Raw genomic sequence first — 20415 nt, forward strand, 5'->3', positions numbered from 1 at the left:
CCCTACCCAATAACCAAAACTAGCTCCCCCACCCCCAATATTTAGTCAGTGGTTAATGGAATTAGGCTATTAACAATAACAAATGATATATTGATTAATAATTATTTTAAAAAAAATTATTGGCCTGATAATGATTAACAGGCTAGTCTTACTACAACAAAGCCTATAGTTAAGAACTAACATCGCAGAGCCTATAAATCCCAAAATTGCAAAACAAAACACTACAGAAAAACATGATTAGATAACTGAGGGGAAATATTTTACCTTTTCACCCCGTTCACCTCTGTCACCCTGTTGGAAAGAGAATTAAGCAGTGGTAAATATTAAAATGCTATAAACTCAAACATTAAAGCATGCTTAAATGCACAGCTTGGTAATATTACTTCTGGAGTTCATTCTTTTTAGAATATGAGACTCGTGACCTAGTATTTTACACGACCTGTGATATAATTGATTTGAAATAACCCTTACTCTCTCCCAGACATGCAGGCCTAATACATACTCTGAAAACACAATAAATCATCTTTTGTATAAGGAATAACTGATGACGGGAGTTAAGCTTGTTTATGTATCAGTCTGTATGTCTCTCAACAGCTCTCTACGAATTACATTTCTCCCTACTAATAGTTTTAGACCAGGTACTGTGTGTTTGCTGCAAATAATTGCACAGCTTATAACCTTAACCAATTAGGTTGACAGCCCTGTGTTATATGATAACAAGTGATCAGAATTTTATGATTTTACAGTTTTTCTCAAACGATTTGACACATTTGTCCAAAACCAGGTCCCTGTTCTCAAAACAGTTAACACGGTGGTTCTCAAACAAATTCCATACCAATTGCAAAACAATACACACAACCCTGTCAAATGTTTTCACAATAGTTAATACAATCAACCAAAACTTTAAGATATCTGGAAAAAAAAAGATTTTATACAAATCACAAACATTCACACTCCTCTCCAGTATTTCATTTATTTTTGCTGTAGGCTGAAATTATTTGGGTTTGACATAAAAAGATGAACATGAGGCAGGATATTAACATTTTAGCTTTTCCAGGTGTTCATGTCTGGATCTGACGAATAACTTAGAAGATAGCACCTTTTGTTGAAACTGACAAGTGTTTTTTTGTTGCAATGGTGTGTCCAATCAAAGGTGGGTATACGTGATTTCTGGCAGCCAATGTTGGTTTTTTAAATCACTAGTGTTTAAAAGAGAACAAACTGTTGGTTCATGTCTTGCTGGCGCATCTGTGACCCAGACAGCAAGACTTTGTGATGTATCAAGAGCCATGGTATCCAGGCTAATATCAGCATGCCACCAAAAAGGATTAACCACATCTAAAAGGATTAACTGGGGATGCAAGAGGAAGCTGTCTGAAAGGGAATTTTGTATCCAAATAACATAAAACCACAGCTGCCCAACTCACTGCAGAATTAAATATGCACTTCAACTCTCCTGTTTCCACCAAAACTGTCCATTGGGAGCTCCATTGGGAGCTCCATAGGGTGGTGTCAAATATACATGGCATGCGGTTGCTGATGAGTCCACCTTCACTGCCAAACATTCCTGACCATTGGGGTGGATCAGTGATGGTTTTTGGGCTGCAATATCTTGGCATTCCCCAGGGCCAGTTGTGTGCTATATGTGCACATCATCATTGTAAACATACTGGAACCAACAGGACCATGTGCATGAACATTGTATCGTAAAGGTGGTGCTATGTATCAGGATGATGATGCACCAATACACACAGCATGACTGGCAACAGAGTGGTTTGATAGGCATGAAAGAAATTATTGAGCCACTTTGGGGTGTCTCTGGAGTGAGTCAGGAAATGTTTTCCTCCACCAGCATAACATAGTGACCTGACCACTATTCTGCAAGATTGTGGCGGGAGGAGCCAACGACAGACACAGTGAGTGTGGTGTCAGGCCTCGGAAAGGCTTTTTATTAACAAAAATATACAAAATAAAGTGTCCAGGGGAAAAAAAGTGTCCAAAATAAACAGGAGAACCTGTGTCCTTGTCGTGCTGCAGGGGAAGTGCAGGTCGGGTAGTTTTCCAAGGGGAAGGGTCTAGGTATGGGGCGGAGTCCGGTGGCCACACGCGCTCCCCTCTCTGGGCCGGGGCGCGAGGGGCGGCGGCTTCTTTCCGCGGCTTCTCCTTCGCTTCTTCCCGGTCAGCAGTCAGAAGGGATAAACAGCCCAGCATTCTGGCCCGTCAGCGGTACACGTGTGCAGTGTTCACCAGGACTATGGAGTCCGACAGCACGCTTCTCTGGCGGCCGGGCGAGTCCCTTTACACACCCTTCCTGGACCCACGAGGACACCAGCGTGCATGCACGGGGGAAGAGACCGGTCTCTCGAGGAGAGGCGCATTCGGCATTTAACGGCAGCGGTGACGAGGTTCGATTCACACGCCGCCAGACCTGTCCAATACCACGCCCCTCCTCTCAGACATGCCCACTCTGTCGGGAGCCTGGTGAAGGGCCGTGAATAAAGGACGGGGTGATGATGACAATAAAGGGGAGGGGCAGTCGACTCAGTAATATATATATATATATATATATATATATATATATATAAGGGGTGAAAAAAATCACACAACAAAGAGAGCTCAAGAAAGTAACCCCGGAGGGTGGATTTATTGACAATAAAATGAAGATACATGAAAATGTGTCCCAATCTGTTGTCCCGGTGCTGAGGTAATCATGCTTGTGCTCTTGGCTTTCCTTGTGTGCTGCAGTGGGTCCGTGCCATGAGGAGTGTGGCTGATCGGTCACACACTGCTATCTGGTAGAGGAAAGAAGACACAGACATTAGTCTCAGTCGATGTGGAGAGATTTTTCTCCCTGTGACGTTTTCCTGCTGCTTTTTTTCCTGCTGCTGCTGTTTCCTGCAGCTACAGAGGTGAACGCACGTACCTGGGTCTTGGTAAGGGGCCTGGGAGCCATTCTGACCACTTCCACCTTCTCAGGGTCACTGTTTATCATATTGGTCTGCCCGGGTTTTGGGGAGAACTGTCACGAATGAGGGGCCTGAGGCGTGTGGATCCATATGCAGGCTTTTATTGAAGAAAGGCATGGTCATAGCAGGCAGGCGTCAAACAGGGCAAACAGATGTATAGGAGGCGAGGCAATAACAAAATCCAGAAACAGGCGATGGTCAGGTCAGGCAGCAAACAATCACAGTATCCAAAGACAGGCAGGGTCAAAATCAGGGAAACAAGAACTCGGAAAACACAAGGAACTCGGAAAACAACAACAGAACAGGCGAACAATGCAACCTGCAGGTGAGTGACCTGCTACTGAATTTATAGTCCTCAGACAGGAAGTTGTAGCAGAGGGAGTGAATGCAGATCACCCAGAGGTAAGGGCTCCTTCTGCTGGCCTGGTGACAAGAACACATCAGAGAACTCTGAGCAAGAACTTATTGGGTGTCCCCATGCACACATGTGATGGGCAGGTATGTTCTACTTTCTGCCCGTGGGGCGAGGACATTGGGCCTGACTAGGGTCACTGCACTGCCGGAGTCAAGAAGGGCGGAAGGGTTTTCCATTCACTTTCACCTCTACTTCTGATGTGTCTGCTGGGGTCTCTTGGTGCACGATACAGCCTGCCAGCCAAGTTCTTGCGGGCAGCGCTGGACCTTCAGTGGACATAGGCTCGTCTTGCACTGAGGGAACTGCAGGCCTGCTCATTGGTCGCAAGGTGCCCTCTGGCACGCGTTGCTCCTGGACCATTTTTCTCCTTGTGGCATTTTCCTGCCTTGATGAGCTGCAGGCGTGACAAATCAACCTGTGGGATGCGGTCAGGTGTTCCTCGTTTGTTTCCAGGGCGCTGATGAGTAATCGGGACACTCGTCAACGAATATATCCTATATATATATATATATATATATATATATATATATATATATATATATATATATATATATATATATATACACACACACACACAGTGTGACACAATTCTAAAATTTTTGGCTCTATACAACACCACAATGAATTTGAAATTAAATTAAAAACATGCTTTATCGTCAGACTGTCAGTTTTAATTTGAGGGTATTTACATACAAATCAGGTGAACAATGTAGGAATTACAACAGTTTGCATATGTGCCTTCCACTTGTTAAGTAATGGGACAATTGGCTTTTCAGCTGTTCCATGGCCAGGTGTGTGTTATTCCCTCATTATCCCAATTATGATGACCAGATAAAAGGTCCAGAGTTAATTTCAAGTGTTCTATTTGCATTTGGAATCTGTTGCTGTCAACTCTCAAGATGAGACCCAAAGATCTGTCACTATCAGTGAAGCAAGCATCATTAGGCTGAAAAACCAAACGAACCCATCAGAGAGATAAATATTAGGCATGGCCAAAACATGAAAACATGAAACATTCTTAAAAAGAAGGAACACACCGGGGAGCTCAGCAACACCAAAAGACCAGAAAGACCACGGAAAACAACTGTGTTGGTCCTCAAAAACAGGAAGGCCAGATTAGAGTTTACCAAACAACATCTAAAAAAGCCTTGACAGTTCTGGAACAACATCCTATGGACAGATGAGACCAAGATCAACTTGGTCAGCCAGAGTGATGGGAAGAGAAAAGTATTGAGAAGTAAAGGAACTTCTCATGATCCTAAGCATACCACCTCATCAGTGAAGCATGGTGGTGATAGTGTCATGGCGCGGGCATGTATGGCTGCCAATGGAACTGGTTCTCTTGTAATTATTGATGATGGGACTGCTGACAAAAGCAGCAGGATTAATTCTGAAGTGTTTTGGGCAATATTTTAGTGACACGTTTCTAAAAGCAGTTTTGCGGAGACAGAAAAGACAGAAGGCATAGCCTATATATTCTCTTTATTTTGCAAAAGCACCACATTTTGCTGTTATTGTGCACCTAACATTTATGAATGATGTATAACATGTATTTTGTGTGACAAAAATCTTAAGTGTCTTTCACAATGATATATATAAAAAAAAACAAAAAACAGGTGAACTGTGGGGCCTGGTCAGACACTATGTTCTCTGGTATGCCATTGACTCTGAATATGTTTCTCCACAGCAGTGGGCAAGCCCTTAAACACTGTTAATCTGAAAGCAATCCACAGTTGTATAGCAATTAAAGTAAAGTAGGCTGGTAAAGTCTATAGGCAAGTGTGAACAAAATGTATCATGAATCAAAGTCATTGTTCACTGAATTTCAGGTTGTCCAGAATTTAGCGAGGTGTGGACATATTGTAAAGTCCAATTGGCAAGGGCTTGAATAACATATTGTTGATTGGGTGGACATTCCAGTGGTAGTGAATCATCCTGTAAGTCTTGATGGATCTCTACCATGATATCCCAACTGATCTACTGATCTGACTACAGACGGCAGTGAAATAGATATGACAAGCTGTTAATTTGAAAGGGTTGAACTGCTCCTTCAAGCCAGTGACTTCACTTCTGTAGTGCAGCCTTCACTGTTGGCCATGTTATAAATCTTACATTAATGAAGAAACCATCAACATTGTTCTAGTGAGCCATTAAACTTGTCAGGTAATGAAAGCCTTACCAAGGAGCTTTGATAAGTGGATGTATTGTGTGCACCATCTGTACTTGACATCCACCGAGCAGCTCATGAAGCTGAGAGACAATTTTTGGCAAAGTATTTAACAGTGGTGAAGTACAAGTAATGAACACTCTCCAGGAGGTAGGCTTGTCACTGTCAAAGTCTACAATCAAGAGAAGACTCTAAAAACATGTAATCATAGCCAAAATCATGTAATAAAAACAGAACTACTACTGGAAATACAATCTTTGGATGGCTGAATTTATGATCAACCTGTACCAGAATGATTGGAAGAAAAAAGTATGGAGGCATGGGACAGCTCATGGTCCAAAGTATAAAACATGTAGCACTGCCACATAAGGGGTGACTTATTTATAACATTGTTGATTGTCACTGTTGATCATTAAATTAATTGTCACCTCACTTTCTGTGTTGTTGCCACCTCGGCCGGTGTGTGGCTTCCTTGAATGATATAAGCCAGCGAGATTTCGGGAGACTTGTGCAATGCCATGTGATCATAACAAGGTTTGTACTCCCCGCGTCCTAAATCACGGAGAAACATCATCTGTGAAGTATGGAGGAGCAATGTGTGATGCCATGTGCTTGCACAGCTTCCATTGGCACTAGGCTACTGGTCTTTATTGATGACGTGACAGAGGACAGAAGCAGTGGAATACTTCTGAAGTGTATAGGAATATACTCTCTGCCTAGATTTAGTCAAATGGAGCAAAGTTGATTGGGGGCACTTCAAATGGATGATTACCCAAATCATACAGCAATATCCAGGAGTTTTTCAGTCAACCCGATTGAGCATGCATTTCACATACTGAGGACTAAATTAAATGCTGGAAGACCCACAAAAACAACACTTGAAGTCAACTACAGGCAAAGCGTCACAAAGGAGAAAACCCATCCATGGTTTAATTTATTGCCTTTAACTTAATGCATATATTGCCTGTGAAGAATGCTCTACAAAATATTTAAAAAAATTAAATTTTATTTATTATTTAATTAATTTAATTATTTATTTACTTAATATATTTCAGCCCCTGAATATGGGGCAGGGGCTGTGTATAAAAATGGTTGGTCCTAAGCATTTTATTTTTTTTCAACCCCTTGAATTGAAAAGTCTGCTCTTCAATGTCATCTTGATTGTTTTATTTTTAATTCTGTTCTGGTGGCATACAATGCTGAAATTATGAAAATTGTGCCAGTGTCATGTATCCATCACAATTCTGTAAAACAGTGGTTCTCAAAAGGGGCTACGTGAGACTCACCGAGGGGGTACGCAAAACAAAATGCTGAGGTTTGCCAGTCATTTCATTCTACACTAACTTAAAGTAACATTAAAATCAATCAAAACCAAAATGCCGCTTCTAATATAAAAACAGGAAAATTTAAACCGTCGTAAACGGTCAAATGACATCAAATTACCTCATCTTTTGAAGTCAAAAATAACTGCAGCAACACAATACATATAATAGGATGCTGCTAAATATGCTGCATTAGCAAATTGCACTGATGTTTATTATATCTGTAAAGTACATTTCAGTTAATAGCATAAAGAACAAATGTTGACAGACTACACTGAGATCGATTTAAGAAACCTTTGTAGATATAGAAACAGACTCAGTGTGATTTATTGTTCCCTGTCAGTCAGTCGCTATGTTGTGACGACAGACTGGGGTCTTGCATTGAGCCCTTCTGCTGTCACCCAACTTGGTCTCTCTGCGGCTAACAGAGGATCGGCAGCTGACACATTGAGGGATCAGAGGGCTACAGTGATTGCTGGGGCTACAGTGATCCAACCCCGCAGACCACTTATTACTCTCGCAGTACATGTCCTGTCCAATTGCCGAGCGATGTAGGGGGGCCATCTCACGGCGGTCCAATTCACCTGGCGCGTTCTTCTGGCCCTGCACAAGATTTCTGCACAGACTCCTCAGTTATCTCATTCTAGCTCAGTCAGCTAGAATGTTGTGCACAGGGATTTGGTGCTTCAGCACCTCATCCAGTTGAAGCTTCAGATCAACTGGGAAAAGAACAATCTCTTCCCCCTACAGTGGACCTCTTTTCTCAGCCTACAGCTAGACTCTGTGAGTATGACAGCGTGTCTTGCAGAAGCAGAATCAGTGCTAACTTGTCTGAGTTCATTCAGAGGCAAGACAGCGGTTCCACTGATACTTTTTCAGAGGCTCCTGGGGCATATGGCTTCTGCAACTGTGTGCTATACGTATTCCGGGGGAGTTCTCTCATGACAACTCATCTTTCCCGGAGAATGGCGACTCCACCTCGAGACGATCCAGCTGATTTGGAGTCGATTCGGAGAGGCTCAGGTCGACCTGTTTACTCCTCACAAATCCTCCCATTGCCGGCTGTTTTATTCCCTAACCGAGGCTCCCCTCAGCATGGACACGCTGGCACACAGCTGGCCTCTGGCCCTATGCAAATATGTGTTTCCCTCAGTGAACCTGATTGCACAGACACTGTTTCTTCCCATGTGTTGGGTAATAGGTAATTGGCTGGAAGAACTGGCCGGTGTCACGCTTGCTGCACCATTCCCCCTCACCCGGGGATCCGAGTGCTGTTTTCCCCTCCAGTAAGTTCTCTGGTTGGCGAACACTGGTTGGACTTCCTCCGACACCCCCGGCAGTCAGACTGGGTGGAGCAGTCTGATGCCAGGCCCAGTAGTGGGGTTGCTTGCCTGATTCCAGTCATCCCCTGTACTGGGCTAGGTGCTCTATATAGCCAATTCTCCATGGAGATCCTATATGTGTATTTTCCACAGTAAGGTTTCCTCTTGTAAACCAGTGTCTTCCCTTGAAAGAGTCTTCTGTCTGTCTCTGCTGCCAGTTGTTCCTCTCCATTCTGGGAGAGGTAAGTCTGCCACAGAGGTAAGTTGTATGCTTACTGCCCCAGGTCTGTACATGCTAGCTTCCACATGTCACCCCCCCTTGTTCAGGATGTGGTCTCTGCAGTGTCCTTCTCAGGAAGTCCGCTTCCCCATTGTTCTGCCACCTGTCAACAAATTGAAGAGGTTAGCACCCTCTTGGAAGGTTGGAAGTGCTTCCGTTAGAATTCTTCTAATTCAGGAAGAGTGGGCTGGCTTCTCCAGTAGTCATGTACTCACCTCTAGTCCCTGGTGGGTGCCAAGGACAGTGTATTGCTCTGGGGCGATGGGATGGTTACAACATCTGCATGGCATTAGTCTGGCACGTGCTGCTTGCCAACTGTTGCAGTGCGATTGGGTATTAATGAGTTCAGGTTGTGGCGTTTTCCATTGGACCCCAGTCTATCATCACGACATAACTTGTAGTGACTGACAGACAGGGAACATCTTGGTTATGTATGTAACCCTTATTCTCTGATGGAGGGAACAGAGACGTTATGTCCCCTTGCCACAACCTCGAACCATGAGAGCTGAGACTCAAAAAAAAGGATGTTTTTTTTTTCTTTCTTTTTAATAAAACTCTGTATGACATGAAATTGATCTTGTGATGTAATAAATCTACAAACTGTAACACCAGAAATTCCATCTAATCCTGGTGTACCCATATCTCCCTATAAATAACAACACAATGTGGCCTATTCAGTGCACCACTCTATGAATGCAAACATCCACATCTATAGTCATAAGCCATTAAATAAACAAATAAAATCTCATACTTATGAGCTGGTCTGGTCTCGAATCAGGTAGTGTTATCTTGAACTTTTTAGACTTTTCATGATATTCAGTATATATCTTTTTATATATGTATACATGCCCTTTTTGACTTATTTGCCACCATATTAATTAAAATTGATCATGCAAGAATCACTGAATCACATTTATGAAACACATATTCTTCATATTTAAAAAGACATTTTGAATGTATTCAAAGAAAGCAATTTTTACTACTAAAGATGTGCCACAAAAATTCTTTCTTATTGTTTTTATACACAAAATTCAATTCAAAAATGTTCTATAAAAAGTCGTTTAGAGTGACAGCTGCTCCTGATGTACATTGATTTTTTTTTCTTTTCCCTTTTTCTTTAATTTTAATGTCTGATTTTGTTGACAAAAAGTGGGGACAAAACTTTGAAACCTTAGGAAACATGCATGTGTCAATGAAAAAACAAGCTTGTTTTAATATGAGATAATATTATTAAGTGTTGCTTTTGATAAAGCAATCTAACAAACTTTTTTGATAAAAAAAAACTAACAACATTTTTTCTCTATTTTATAGCATATAAACCCCCTCTCTGTAAACACAATGTCAGGTTGCAGTGAGAGGATAATAAGTGTTATATATTTGATATAATTATGATAAAATAAAACTGAAGGGCATTATTGTGCAAAATACATTGTTGATACCAAACAACATTACAATTAAAAATATTTACATTTTTAAACCTAATAGTCATTGCCATTGCTGGAGATGTTTTGTCACAGGTCATAAGAACCAGTGTCCTATAATTTAAAGTGGCTAAAGGCAAAAACAGGAAATTTACAGTGTTTTAAAAGCCATACGAATTTAAAGTGAAGATATCTGTTATCTTACCTTCATTCCATCGATACCTGAAATACCAGGTGGCCCAACAGAACCCTAGAAGTGAAAATTACATACTGTCATTAGATATATTCAAAATAAATTAGATAAAGATGGATATATATAAGTTTTAATGGTCTATAAAATTCTTGAAAATGATTTTAATGAACTATAAGCAGCTGTAAAATAGTTACATTAAACTACATGCACTACATGTACCATTACAAAAAATTTAACAAGACATATCAATGTCTATCCAAACGCCTTCATCAGTTTCCAAACAGGAAGTATCTCTGGCAAATATATCCACAAAAGTCACATGATCAACAGACCTATAGAGGTCATATGACTACAAGATTAAGTGTGTGACAACTGCCAGAGTGAGTGGTGTTACTTCACCCAGATCTCTCCTTACAGCGACGTGGCACTGTTTGAGCACAGCATCATAGGAGTGGGACAGATTATGTCTCACAACCCCTCCCCTATTCAAAGAGAGTCGCTCCACTTTTACACGAATCGCTTCCTTTAAGCCTCTTTCAAACCACCTCTCTTCTCTAACCAGAATTCTCACCTTATGGTCTTGAAAACTGTGTTTCTTTTGTAGTAGATGCAAAAATGATGCTGTGCAATGTGTCAATAAAGTGGCTGTTTTTTTCTCTCCTATATGTATTCTCCTACGGTATATGTCTTTACTCACTCTTATAACACAGTCCAGAAATATTTTTTTTGTCCCACATCTCTTCTTTAGTGAACTTGATGTATATGTCCTCTGAATTAATGTGCTCAGAAAAGACATCGATCTCCTTTCTCTTAATCTTTACAAATCTGAACCAGTGGCTTGGAACCTCCTCATTGTAGTCAAAGCTTTTCTTTATAACAATATCTTCTGGACTCAGTGGTGTTCTCTTAGCCTGATCTCCTGTTTATACGTAGGTATGGATATGTAACATTTACAAGCATAAAACATACATTACATATCAGTGCAATTTTAGCATTTTATATATATAAAAAAAGAAGCAATTTAGATTTTTAGACCCCTTAATTTAACCCCAAACCTAAACCTACCTTATATAAAAGAAAATAAAATATATGCAGAAAAATAAATAACCATTTTCGTAGCAACATAGCATTTAAAAAAAAAAAAAAAACAATTCTCACTAATCCCACTCTTATCTTTACACCTAAACATAACTATCTCTGTACAGTATGAGAAAAACATGACAGATAAATGCAATTGCAATAATTTTTTTATTGCATAAATGTTAAAAGCTGTACCAAAAGTAACCCAAATGACGATGTTTTGCAGCCACAGTCCTCTCTGGCGGAATATTGTTGGTTTGTGTAAGGTGCAGAGCAGAATTTATATTCTTAATCGCTGAAAATATTATCCAGATTATTTTCCCGATCCTCTCTCCCTAAACTCGTGAAGACGCGTGCATTATTCGAATACGCCTAAGCAGATACGGAGGCTTATAGCAATCTGTGACGAATGCAGACGAGAACCAATTAGCCTTTGAGTATCCTGCCGTAAAGCCCATTGTTTGAAGCGGCAACATTTGAATTTGTTCTGAATGCGTACAAATTCAGGCTTTACTGTTTATGGTCACTAATCTCTTTGGGTCTGTTTCTCTCAGTTGTATGGATTCGAAAGATTTGGATTAGAGCACACTAATAAAATTTAGCAATTTTGCAATCATGGTTTCATTTTGCAATTATGTTATGTGTTTTTGGTGTATTTTATTGTTCTATTGTCAGTTACAGCATGTCAGAGAAAACGCTTTTTGTGGCCCTTGGCACGTAAGTTAGACATTAAATGGCAAGTAATGATTAAACTATTGCAGAAATGTTGTTCATTTTAAAGGTTTAAAATAAAGTCTTGTTTAACATTATAAAGGTCTATTTTTGTATAAAGTTTAATAATGCAGCTGCAAACAAGGTAATTGATATGACAACTAAAAACAACAAAAATAATCAATTTAATGCAGTGATTTCAATATTAAGGATCCATTTTTAGGTGTAGTCAATACGTACATTTTTAATTTAAATAAAAGTTTTAACATTTAAATAAACATTGTCAAGATATGTCAGATTTGGACATTTTAGTGCCTGTAAAAACGTAAGTAAATTTATGTTTTATAGAACAACATGCATAAAATGTATATAAATTTTCATGAGAACACTAATTCTAATTTGTGGTCCTGACTCAATCTCTTCTTTACAATTTCAGTCACCTGGGCTATCAGCATTTATTCTAAGGAAATTTATTCTATTCGCAGGTGAAAGCCGCATCAGAAGGAGTAGACTTTTCTGCTTCCTCATATTCTGCAGGCACAACTTTGCAAGTATCGCAAAAGACTCCTGCCCACTGCTGTAAGGAATAATTGAGAGTATGAATATTAAAAATACATTTAGAACATGATTTGTGTGTGTGCTTGTGTTTGTTCGTTTTTACTGTTCTTTGTAAAGAGAAAGAAATATGTTGACTTGCATCTTGAACTGCGCACAATTAAAAGTGTCAAAGCAATGTGTTTATTATTCAAATTTCGTTTTGAATTTGGAATCATTTTAAACCCGATACTTTGTTTATTAAAAAGTAACAAACCACTAAGCTTTTCGTGACTGACGGATGGCGAGTGTGCTTCAGTTAATATGAAGTTCACGCGCTTACCTCAGCAAAAACTTCACTTTTTCAATTATTATTTTTGATCGCAAATGCAAATATGTTCTAGACGCAGGCTGTATCCTCGGGAAGCGATTCTGACAGACTGCTGTAATAAGGTCACATACACAAAAAAATAGCTGTTTACATTGGGTCCTCAGGACATGAGTCAGCCAAGGCACACCCACATACGAGGCACACCCAAATGAGGCCCTGAGGTGAGCACAGTCATTAACACAGCAGTGTTTCATCGCCCAAATGTCATGCTGACAGCTCAAACAAACAGCATTAATGATGTTACTTTGGAAAACACTGGCAGCTACCTAATGTCATGTTAAAGTACATCAGCTAAGTCTGGTATTCCAAAAAAATACATGTGCACTACATTAAAAAAAAAAAAAAAAAAAAAAAAAAACACATGCTTTTTCCATAAAGAGTATGGAGTTACAAATGAGTGTGTGTATGTGTAAGTGAGAGACCGTACAGAAGCCCTAATAGTTTTTTTTTTTTTTTATTTTTATTCTTGTCTTTAAATAATGGTGAAAGGTCGCTCCACAGAAGAAGAGATTCGTGATGAGATAATGAAGTCTTACCACACCTCTGATGCCCCCAAGGCTTAATAATCAGGTCATTTAAATTCTCTTTTGTTGTAATTTGTCCACAGATGGATGTTCAGAACTGTGCTTGGCAAATCCATTATTTGTGATGTTTCAGGCTTGTGATTCTGTTGCTTATCTAAAACAGAAAACCCCGAGGGAGGTGTAGAAGTGTCATTTCTCACTGCTGCTGGGCTTGATTTTGGTGTGGAATAGCAAATAGTTTAAACCATTTCCGCAAGTTTATGTTTTATAATGTAAGAAACTCCCACAAAAATGTATTTGCTTCATCTCAGATTAAATAAAAGCTAAAAATATACATCATCAGTTCATAGTCATACAGTTCATGCTGTTTTTGAACCCTGTAGAGCATCGGCATGCTGTTTGTGGCCTCCATGGACTTCGACAAAATATTTAAGAGCCCCAGTGCAACTGACCCGAGCATATTTGTGTCTGCATTGAGGGGAGCTTCAAAGGTTTCTGCAAGGCTCCAGACCAAAAGAAAAAAAGTAAAGAACCATTGGCTCCTATAAGAAACTTGGGCGCACATACTTCTTTTAGGTACCACAGAATGTATTATTTCATTTTATTTTATTATTAATATTTTTTGTTTATGCCTCATCTTTATTTTAATCCATCTTGTGGATGACCTGCAGAAATAAGGTCCACTTGAAGTGGGAACAAAATGTCTTTTTCAACTTGAAATATAGTCACAAAGACCTGTTCATCATTAAACAGTCTGTGGTGAAACTTTTTTCATCAGTGAATCTTCTCCATCTGATTAAAGATAACAATGGAGAACGACAATGATGTGTCGGAACGAGATCTTGGCACATCCCCTGCTTGGTCTGTGCCCATGCCTTAGGATCATTCTGGCACATCTACGTGGAAAACACCTACCACTGGGGTTTTAAGAAACATGTCTCCTCCAAACAGAAAACACTGCGATATAAATCAACAGAGGGAGTCAAATCACAGCCCTTAAAGAAGCGTGCTTCTTCTATGGGGCAGCCAACATCTTGTATCAATTCAGGTAATGCATGCAAGAATGCTTATTGCCTGATGTTTTTCCCTCTGGAAGTGCATATGCACACACTGCAATGGTGGAGTGCTCCCAAATATGCATTTCCCACAGTGAAGATCATGGGCAAAATGAGAAAGGAGAGAGAGTCGGATCTTTCATACCACTTTTCCCAGCCTGTGTCCTTTCTCTTCATTATTGAAAGGTGGGTTCTGGCATGAAAAAGATAAGTTCAACACTGGCCCTAAAAAACTTGCTGGTCTTGAATAGAGCTGGGGAGCAGTGCAGCTTTAAACAATGTGATGACATTGCATGATATTTCTGTATATGCCTAGATGGCAATCACATGTCTTCTAACTGTATGTGGCTGCTAGCATATCACTCTCCTACTAATCAGGGTCTGCAAAACAGCAAGGCAAGGTCTTTTTATATAGCACATTTCATACACAATGGTCATTCAAAGTGCTTTACATAAAAGAAAAAACACTGATAAAAGTAACAGGAAGCCAGTGTAAGGACCTGAAGACTGGTGTGATATGCTCAAATTATTCTACTCTAGTCAACATGCTGGCAGCAGTGTTCTGGATGAGCTGCAGCTGTCTAATAGTCTTCTTGGGAAGGCCGGTAAGAAGACCATTACAATTTCTGAGAGGCACATGAAGGGTGAACTCCCCCCTCACACTGCATTACATTAATGCAGTCAGCTAATTTATGAGAATTCTCTCGCAAGACAATGGATTTACTCATGCTGGTTTCAGTATAGCAAAACAGGGAAATGCAATATCTATTACTTACAGATTTGGGAATACAAATACATGCCAGCTCCACTAGGAGTATGGCATCCTCATGGTTATGGAGCGAAGAGGGCATTCGAGACAGTTGCGTAGTGGCAGTGGTGCTCTTTAAATAATGTTTCCAGGTTTTAGAATCTTGTCTTCACTTCCATAATATTCCTGCGTGTGTGTGAGCAGATCAATCACTGGCTATACACCAGTGCCTCTGAAGGTGTAAAGGAAGTGGAAGGACCAACAGGGACCAACAGACTTGGCACCCCTGGGACCACAGGGACTTGGGACTGCTGCAAACATGATGGGCCTTATTTTATGGCCTGAGGTGCAGACTTTTAGCTCAGTTTTGTACAGACGTCACAAACCGGAAACTGGACATAGTGGTGTATTCGTTAAAAATTTAAATAAATAAATTTTTCAGTTTCACACACAAAACCTATTGTTTCGTGTCTTAGGACATCAATGTATCACCAGGAGCCACAGGCTTTACATTTGGTTTTGTCTGGGCATGTTTTTTTTCTCTCACCGACTGTACCCACTGACTTGCATTATACTGACAGACTGCAACAGTTTGAGTTAAAAATCATTGTTTGTGTTCTACTGAAGAAACAAAGTCACCTACATCTTGGATACCCTGGGGGTAGCACCAAATCGGGTGAACTATCCATTTAACAATTTTAAGGAAATGTTTTATAATGTAATTTTTTATATTTAACATTTTTATGGAAACCATGAAACTTTTTTTTTTAATTCTTTGATGAATATAAGTTCAAAAGAACAGCATTTAGTTTAAGTAGAATGTTTTGTAACAATCCACAGGTCTTTATAGTCACTTCCGATCAATGTATCCTTGCTAAAAATTAAAAGTATTAATTTCTTTCAAATAGATAAATAAAAATTGTTTTCTATCTTTTAAGCAGAAACAGGTTTCCATGATTAGTGAAATGTTGATTACTTTAACTGTACAGTACCTTCTGTCCTGGAGGGCCTCAGGTCCCTGAAAGGAGAATAATAAAAAAAAGTTAGAATGTACCTAAATAAACCAGAAGTAAACTAAACCAGACCAAAGCAGCAGAGCACTGTGATGTGCTTTACCACTTTCTGCCAAATAACTAGTGTTACTGTATTTTTTGGTTTAAAACAATAATGATAACAATAAAAAGTATATAAAATACCAAGCCACAATATAATTTTCCAGTATATTAAACAAAAGAAGCAAAAGAAAGTAGCAAGCCTTAAATCAAGTCCAAAATAAAAGCCATTTCATTGCCTGATTGGTTTAAGAATAGAAAATTGTTGTTTCTGTTGTTGATTGGCAGGCAAACAAACCAGTAAAAATATATTTTTTATACTCCTTTGCTCATAGAGAGATTGCACATGGCACTGGATATAGAAATACCTTATCTCCTTCAGGCTGTTTATTAGGATTATGCTTTAATATTGGAAAACTAAGCAATGATTAAATCTTAATCATTGGTTAAATTTATTATTATACTAGATAAAACGTCTGCCTATATATATATATATATATATATATATATATATATATATATATATATATATATATATATATATATATATATATATATATAGTCTTTTCTCTTTATGTGTGAAACGTAATGTAGAAAATTTCATATTTCAAAATTTTGTAATACATGGCTTTATATTCTTTCATTTATACATTTTATGTAGTATTATATAAATGTTGTATATTTGTTTATTATTGCATTTTTTTTTTTTATTATTGTGTAGAGATGTTAAACATAACTAAATAATGAAAAGATTTACCACCTGATTAGCACAACAAAGCTTTGGCCTAACAGATATATTAAATTGTTATGCAAAATAATAATCACAACAAAGCATTGCCATGGCAGATATATTTAACTGTTATGCAAATAAGCATCACATCAGGTCATAAAACATGAATAATATGAAGCCTAGATTTGCCCTCAGATACTTGGCAATGTGACAGGTGTTGAATAGAGGCACAAAAGCACATTACAGGGCTCTGCTCTGAGCTGTGAAAGGGCACCATGCCTCCTTGCTCTCCTAGCATAAACAAAGCCAAAACACATGCTTATCTGGCTTAGCAGTAAGGGTGCTTGGCTTGCTACAGCAGTGCTCACTGCACCAGATCCAAAAGCTCCTTTGATTATCCTCTTTCGAGCAGAACTGTGCAACCTGTTGGCAGGTCTTTATTGGTGTGCCTGTTCTACCTTTTGGTAAATCAGAACTACACAAAATAAAGTTTATCCACTAATGGCTGTTAAGAAATAGTTGATTTTTTTTTCAGAATGCTTGTAACTTTAAATGAAAAAAAGTGTGTTGAACTACACTAAAAAAGGGCATTGCATTAACAGCGCTTGTGTTTTAGGGGCTGAGATTTCACACACATTTTTATTATTCCATTTCAATAATCTATATATATCTTTCAGACTTCACTTCACTTTAATTCATTTGATTTTGCTTTACAAAATTACAAAATCATTAATCGTTAAAATTCATCAGAATATTCAACATTGCACAGAAAGTACAGGAATAGCGTTAGATGTCACGCAACGTGGTTGTATTAAAGATGTATGGCGAAGAAGTAAACATAAAAATCATTTAATTCAGGATTAACAGTAATCCACGACAAAGGAATACAATAAACTCATGACATATAAAGACCAGGAAAACAAAGATAATTAATTAACACTGGTGGTAACGATGAAAATAATTAACTAAATGAGAGCAAGAAAAACCAAATAAGGAAACACAGGAACTGAACGGGAAACAAGCGAATGAAACAAACACACACAGAGTCTGTGACATTACTACCCCTTATAACACTACAATATCCAACAGGAATTGTGGGTAGGTGCCCTAGAGGCCATAGCAGATCAGGAGTCTCAGGAGGCCATCCTGTTTCAGGACTCTCAGGGAGCCATAGTGGATCAGTAGTCTCAGGGGATCATAGCGGTTCAGGACTCTCTGGGCCATGCTCGGGGAGCCATGGCAAAGTACAGATATCAGGGAGCAATGGCAGAGCACTGAGCTCAAGGACCACCACTTTAGCCCATAAGCCCACCCATCCCTGCCTCCCCAAATGTTCTCTGGGAAGTTCCGTGAACCAGGGCTCTGGAGGCCACTCTGGAGGAGCAGGCTCTGGTGGCAAAGGCTGGCACAGGAGGGTGCTCAGGAGAAGTGTGAAGCTGGCTGGGACCAGTGGAGGCTCAGAAGACTTGGTTAAGGTGGACGGACCAGCTGAGGCGCACAAGACAAAGGGAGCTGGACGGGACCAGCTGAGTCACAAGAGTGAAGAGCCGTGAAGTCAAGGGAATTGCCTCTGGGACAGGTTCAGGGCATGAAGGTTGCACTGGAGGCATGGTCACTTCAGGGTGCACTGGAAGCATGGTCCGTGTAATGTCCTTTTGGCTTGCCATAGGGACCACGGGTAGGCTTTATTGGCCTGCAAATGGTGGCAGGTGCCATAAGGAATTAAGGAAACACAGGAACTGAACGAGAAACAGGAGAAACTGAAAACAAAAACACAAAGAGTCTATGACACTAGAGTATCTATGCTTTATCTCCATCTACTGTTAGTTACTCAGGTGGTGCAAGCAGATGTTGACAAAGACTAAAGCAACAAGAAGAGCGAGACATATAAAACAACAACAGATTTTCAAAAATACACTAAATAATAAGTACATATTATAATTATCAGGGCCAGTATATATATGTAAACAAAGTTGGTTGCCTTTTGACACTGCACAGTATTGTAATTGCACTGTAATCTAAACACAGGCTTATATTAACCAAACTGTTTAATTTTACCACAAAATGCAAAATGTAAATGGCATTTTTTCTAATAATACATTTATCTATTTAATAATGCATATAATCTCCTTTTGGTGGATCCCTGTTTTCTGTCTATATTTCCTGTTCTTTCTCTCCTCAGTTGTGGAGGCTGCGGCCTTTTGTGTAAATTTATGACTTTAGTATTCCTAGCTAACTTTACATAATTTTCCATGAAATGTTTCTCATGCAGAGATATGTTGTGTGTGCAGCACATGTCTGTGTGACAGCCTGCAGTTTTTCCATGTGATGAGGGAATATTACTGTATCTACTGGTTTTCTGATTTAGGTATGATTACATGTGTCCATATGTCCAGTTTACACTGTAATGATGCTTGGAATCTTGTGCTACACCACAAATCAGTCTGTTTTGAAATAAAAAATTAAATGCTGAGAGATGCTGAGAGATAAGCAGATGTCTGTGTAAAAGATCATATATGGTGTTAAAAATAAAGGATTCAGCGGATAATAAGCAATTCTGTTTTTATTTAAGCTTCATTAGATAAGAGGCGAGTTCAAAACATTCTCTTGAGTTTTTTGCTGTCAGGACTATAGTGGAAACACTGCAATTCAATACATATATTTTTAAATGAAAAATTTAAATATATAATTTAGGGGTGTCACACCAAAGGGAACACTTTAGTGGTTCTAAATAAATTAATTATTGAAATGATTCTGAAACAAAAATGTACAATTGTCTCATGACCAGACATGGATTCAGTGGAGGCATCCAATCTACAGAACTTTCTGTCCAGCAGTAATGGTCATATGGACCATCAAGAGGAACAGGTGCTGGCTATACAGGACAAGCGGTAGCTCTGGTAGCCGAGTGTCCAAGCTCATCACCCAGTTACAACTGTTGAGATCGCCCACTTCACCACCCATGCTGCCCATTTTCCCTAAGACCAACAATCAATATACCCCAGCCTGAACCTCGCCTACCTACGCCAGAGAGAGGCATGGTGGTGTTTTTAATATGTGTAGAGCCTTTCTAACAGAGTGACGTCACTGAGGATTCAAACGTGGCATTTGTATTGATTCTGCTGTCAGGAATGGCTGCTCTGTAGGGGACTGCAGTCTGGAAGAACCAACATTTGTGATGCTCCTGGTTCCACCGCTTCTGATGAAAGCTGTCTTTGACCGTCTGCTCCTGATTTTCTGCAGGAACATAGGAATGTTTCAGATTATTCCATTGACTTCCGGACTCTGGTATGGATTGTAAGTTTAACGAGGAGGAGCAGTGGGACATGTTCCTGTATAGGCTGCCTGATCACATTCAGAAGGAAATATTCATTTAAGGGACTTGTTGACATCAGAGCCAGTGTGCTCAGAATCAGCTACTGTATGGATTTTGCCAAGTATTCCCCTGCAGGTACAGAGAGTACAGTCAGCCATTCCTCCTTAGCATAGAGGCCATGCAGGTGA

General features: G+C 39.5%; 1 protein-coding gene and 1 long non-coding RNA gene across 2 annotated transcripts in view; both read right to left on the minus strand.

Annotated features, from left to right (window-relative positions):
- Positions 1-20415, minus strand: part of LOC122347991 (collagen alpha-1(XXV) chain-like) — a 78046-nt gene that overhangs the window by 19387 nt on the left and 38244 nt on the right. The window contains exon 6 of the mRNA XM_043243224.1: positions 265-291. Within this exon, the coding sequence (XP_043099159.1) occupies positions 265-291 (27 nt within the window). The remainder of the gene's footprint in view (positions 1-264; positions 292-20415) is intronic.
- Positions 2679-16138, minus strand: LOC122348371. Its single transcript, XR_006251318.1, has 3 exons — positions 16122-16138; positions 10099-10143; positions 2679-2792 (listed from the first exon to the last, which is right to left on the minus strand). It is a non-coding gene; the product is annotated as an uncharacterized LOC122348371 (long non-coding RNA).

Source organism: Puntigrus tetrazona, chromosome 7, assembly GCF_018831695.1.
Source record: "Puntigrus tetrazona isolate hp1 chromosome 7, ASM1883169v1, whole genome shotgun sequence".
Taxonomy (NCBI): Eukaryota; Metazoa; Chordata; class Actinopteri; order Cypriniformes; family Cyprinidae; genus Puntigrus; species Puntigrus tetrazona.